The sequence below is a fragment of the Heptranchias perlo genome, chromosome 6 (genome assembly GCF_035084215.1).
Source record: "Heptranchias perlo isolate sHepPer1 chromosome 6, sHepPer1.hap1, whole genome shotgun sequence".
In the NCBI taxonomy this organism is placed as follows: Eukaryota; Metazoa; Chordata; class Chondrichthyes; order Hexanchiformes; family Hexanchidae; genus Heptranchias; species Heptranchias perlo.
Genome location: NC_090330.1, coordinates 52,623,912 through 52,628,853, shown reverse-complemented (window position 1 = coordinate 52,628,853; position 4,942 = coordinate 52,623,912). Strand labels below are relative to the sequence as shown.

The 4,942-nt window shown below is 36.8% G+C and overlaps 1 protein-coding gene across 1 annotated transcript in view; it reads right to left on the bottom strand.

Moving 5' to 3' along the window:
* Positions 1 to 733: 733 nt before the first annotated feature.
* The window catches only part of hikeshi (heat shock protein nuclear import factor hikeshi), a 41,963-nt gene continuing 37,754 nt past the window's right edge, over positions 734 to 4,942 (bottom strand). The window contains exons 4-5 of the mRNA XM_067985454.1: positions 3,520 to 3,638; positions 734 to 1,188 (exon numbers count right to left, since the gene is read on the bottom strand). Coding sequence (XP_067841555.1) covers positions 1,134 to 1,188; positions 3,520 to 3,638 — 174 coding nt within the window. The 3' untranslated portion in view covers positions 734 to 1,133. The remainder of the gene's footprint in view (positions 1,189 to 3,519; positions 3,639 to 4,942) is intronic.

The following is a 4,942-nucleotide window of genomic DNA, read 5'->3' as shown; positions in this document are numbered from 1 at the left end:
TCTGCATACTTAGTTTTTCCCTAATTTTTTTTACTTTGTGTTTTTTCCCCTCTCACCTGGCTCTTCAGCATTTACTGAATGCACTTTGCCTTGGGTGAGGGTCCAGGTACTTACAATGGTATAAAGAGAGAGGTAGGTCATTTTCTATTTTAGTGTCTGCCTACTCCTGTCTGTTAAGGTACTGCACATCACTCCATGAAATACCCTTGGTTTACTGCAAAACCACTCCCAGTTATATTAAATCCATGACTTCTGACAGGCATCACTTACCAACCACTCATTTACCCCCATAATTCTACTTGAGGCAGTTTATCAATATGGGACTACATTGCAAAGCTTTGATATACTTATCTTTGATTGATGCTAAAATTAGAGCATAACTTTAGTTCTGATGCATGCAGACAGTATACAGCATTCCTCTACACATTGTAAGCACTTCAACAGCCTGCAGTCTGATTTCTCAGTTCACTTGCTTCTGGAACTTCAACCAGATCTTAAAACAAGATAGTCTTAACAGAGGAAAAGCATCACATGCAAAGGTAATGTACATTACTGTCTGGAATTGAGAAATCAATATAGGACTTAAAACTTAAGTTAACATAAAGCAGTATTTGTTGAAACAAGGCCCCTCTTCATAAAGTAATCATCATGATTGGTACTGATGGTAGAAAGAAAAAGATGAAAGTGGAGAATTGAGAACATCTTAGACACTACAGGAAGAAAAAAGATTGCATAGTTTCATAAAGATTTATCTTGAACAGGCATCCCTGTGATTTTTTTTCTAGATGACTGACAACCCACTCATGGTATATGGAGTATAATGAAGTTTTACAACATAATACAGCTTCAAAACATTCTCAGGTGCTCAATTCCAATTTAGACCCAGTTCATGAGTTAAAATAAAATTGGCAGTTCAAACATGATTTAAAAGATTGTTACTATCCATTGTAACACAAGTGTGACAGGTATTGGAAGCAACATATTCCAAAATAATTTACAAACCAGCTTGATTACTATGAAAAGCATCATGTATTCAAAAATGGCATCTTGCAGAAAAGAAAAGTATTTGCAAAAATCAGTTTATACAGATTCAATATCGTTGGTTGTAACAAATGACTTCTGTAGCAAATGGTTTATGATTTCCAAAAATTTGGGTTTTGGGACAATCTTCTGTGAAAATTCTCATACCTGAGGGGTGGAAAAAAAGAAAAAATACACAGGGTTAGCTGCATAATTATCTTTGAAAAATAAACAGCATTAAAATAATTAAGGCACTGGTTTTCTTGGTGTATCTATAGAAATTTGTATGCATTAGCAGTTTCCGATCCTCTTTTGGTCAATTTTGGATCCTTTAAATGCAAAAAATAACATTCAAAACATACTGACTATTACAATTTTTTGTCCTTTTTTGGGATAGGAAGGGTAAAGGAGGAAACAGAAAACCTAATTTTTGGAATCTCTTTCTCGGGAAAGTGAAGTCAAATTTCTGTACAAAACACACACTGGGAAATAAAATCAGCCCAACCCTGAAGAAAAATGAATATTTCACTGTCAAAGGAGGACCCAAGAGAAAGCTAGTCCACAAGCAGCTGAAGTACTGCTTCTCGTAAAAATAGGTCCAAATGAGTACTTACTATATTCCAAACTAATTTTTTCGAAAAAGATAAATATGAGGAAGAGGTAAACACTGCTACTTTTCCAAGAAATGAGTTGCTAAAGATCCAACTGCTAATAAAATAACCAAAGTAGCTTCACCCACTGAACACAGAAAGCTTCTAGCAACCTGGTGCTCATATTCTATTGTCACTCTAGCACTTACTAAAGCTCTAAAAAGATAGTTGAGACTACCTGCTGAGCAATCCCACACATCTTAGATTTGTGAAAGGCCGATTTACCTAAGCCCAAGAGCGGAACCAATAAGCAGTCCTCTGACCTGTTCTCCCTACACACCAGGTGATTGAATACAAACTTGATTGGCAAGAAATGTAGCGAGAAGTTAAAAAGCAGCAGATAACGAACAGGGACAGCAAACTCTGACACTGCAAATAATATGGAAGACATATGGCTAGCTACAAAATAGACACACATCAGGAACCTCTATAAAGCAGCATTAACATTCATTGAAAAGTGCCATGCAACTCTCTCTGGCTCAGGTCCCTAAAAGGGATGGGAAGAATCCCCAAATACAGAATCTTCCTATGGAAACACTTGCCCTTGACAGCTGGTTGAAACCTTGCACCAGGAGGGTATCCTGACAGAAGATGAAGCTGAGGAATTGGAGGAAGTGCAGCAGAAATGAATACAGGAGATCTCTCCATGCAGAGTGGAATGGCATGCTAGTATTTCCAACAGACAGCTCGCGTCAGGAGGATTTGAGGGCAACTCAGCAGTGAGCGACTCCATCTGACTGGGCCAAGAATGGGTAGACCTATTTCATTCCTTAATAATGGAAATGGAAGGAGCAACATTTTAACACAAAACTGCTTCCATTCGAAGCAGTGCAAAGATTGATGGAAGCTAATTAGCCTGGCATCTTTAACAGTCACTGATACAGGGCTTTTGCTCCACAGGCAATCTTTCAATCCATCAGAAAAGACTTAAGTAAGAAGAAAAAAGCCTGTTCAGACGTATAAAATTATTTGTATAATGTGACACTGTTTGAAATTTTGTCCACCCAAAGAGAGACACTCTGAAACCATACAGCATGGATGGGAAGAGAGTTATTTTAGATATGAATTCTGGCAAAAATAAAATTCATAGGATTGCTTAATGGTTCAGATTATAAAAAAAGTGAACAGTTGAGCCATACAGACGAGTAAAGGTCCCGGATAAAGAATGTGAGCTCTAGGAAAGGAGCAGAGGGAATGCACAAAAAAAAAATCATGGGAAACATTTATAATGTATAGTGGATAAATTCAGTGTTTTTTCTCCCAAATAAATTAATTTTATTATATATATATTTTTTAAGGGATATAAACTAGGGTGGATGAAGACGCAATAAGGCCACTATAAGGAGATTGAAAGAATTTTTTCCAGCAATGTGATTGATCGTTTTTGTGGTAGCCACCAGTTATTCATTGGTTGTTTTAGTGAAACCAATAAGACAGCGAAAAAAAGTTTTATAGATAGCTTTATTTTAAATGAGTTGTTTACCTCTAATCAATGTGCTTCACACCCTACAGATGCATCAAAAATTCCAATACACCAATATGTTTTCCCAATCCCTCAAAAATTTCCACTGCCCTATATATGAAGGCCAGACTTTTATTTCTATAGAAGATAGATTTAAATTCAAACTCTGGACAGATAGCTGCTTCCCATGGTATGGAAGATGTAAATTTCTTAAAAAGTAACTAATAATGAAGATTAAGATGTTTAATTATACACTCGTGCATATAACATCAAGAGATCGGAGAACCTTTCCGAAACTAACAGCTACGGTCAAGATGTGTACACTTAGGGAAAAGTAATTGTTTCTACTTGCTTTTGGAAATAGGTATATGAGAGATTTATATTTACCATTTCAAGACAATACTTGCTGGGATAAACATCTCAGAGGGGTTTGGGGTCATTCGAGCCTGGGTCAGTGCAAACGAGGTTGAAAAATTGTAGAAGTTGTCTAGCATCTTCTGTGTAAACTGAAAGTATGAGAAATTTATAATTATTTATAGGGTATTCAGACTGTAGCATTCAGTATTCCACATACAACTACAAATGAAATTCTAGAAAAAAAAATTATGTGCAGCAGCCCAGAGGTTCAAAGACAAATGTTCAAACTTGGTTACTGATCGAAATGTCAGTTTCTTGAAAAAGTTACTTCCATAGTAGAGAACAGACACTCTACCAAGCTATGAACGGATTGCTCGTGCTACCAGATTTACAGAGCAACATTTGTGTTAGAAATCTACACAAAAATGTGTCACAGTTTAGGATTCTTTTATGGCAAGGACTTGGACATGAGCTATGTTAAGATGTACTTTTTAGAAAAAGCTTGCCTAAAAGGGATTAACTTCCAACAGCTATCCATGCTTGTTGTGGATCGGTAGGCAGACTAATGGTAATTACAACAAGAGATGGGAAGTTGTTTTTCCTCAAAGAACCGAACAATCAACGATACGTTAGTCATGTCTGGCTATTCAGAAAGACACTTTGCACTGTGGAAACTTTTTTTGATCTCTGTGGGAGCTACGAGAGAGGCTTTTAAAAATCGATTGACCAAAAGGGCAATCAAACAACAGAATGCTAAGGAAGAAGCGAACCACTGTCTTGGGCAGTAGGAATGGCAGATTGTGCTTTTAAACTGTGTTATACTGCCAGCTGGAGTAGCTAGTACTCATGTGTTCTTTATTTTGTAACAGTACGTGAACAGAAGTTATATCGATTGTATCAAGTAACTTACAGTCTAATTCCCTGTGTTTTGCCTACCGTAGGATAAAGCAGCTTACAATTCGAATCAAACTTTGCCTTACCCAGTGCTAACTCAGTCCACCTTTGGAGAGATTGAAGGGGTACACATACATAAAACACAGAAATCCAGTCCAGATCATGAGGAAGTTTCATTGTTGCTCTCCTGGATCCTGCTATTGCTCAAGTAGTTATAGGACAATGGGAGTCAACCTCCATTAAAAATTGGCAGTCAAACTTAAGGGAGTGACTGGCACTACTGTACCCGAGAAGCTATCTACAACAGTCACAAATTTATAACAGTCTGCAATGGGCTCAGATTACTGTTAACTTCAACACTTGTACAAAAAGAAAACTTAACTGTGATTAGAAAAAGGTAAATGTCAAAAGCATATTCTAGGATACTTATCAAAACAGTTTTCTACTGATTTTATTGGCAAATATACCACGGCTATTGTACCAATTTTTGATCTAGCACAATGTAAAAAATGGAAACCCCCATCTAAGCACAAAGGCAAAAAAATTGCAAAGGTACATT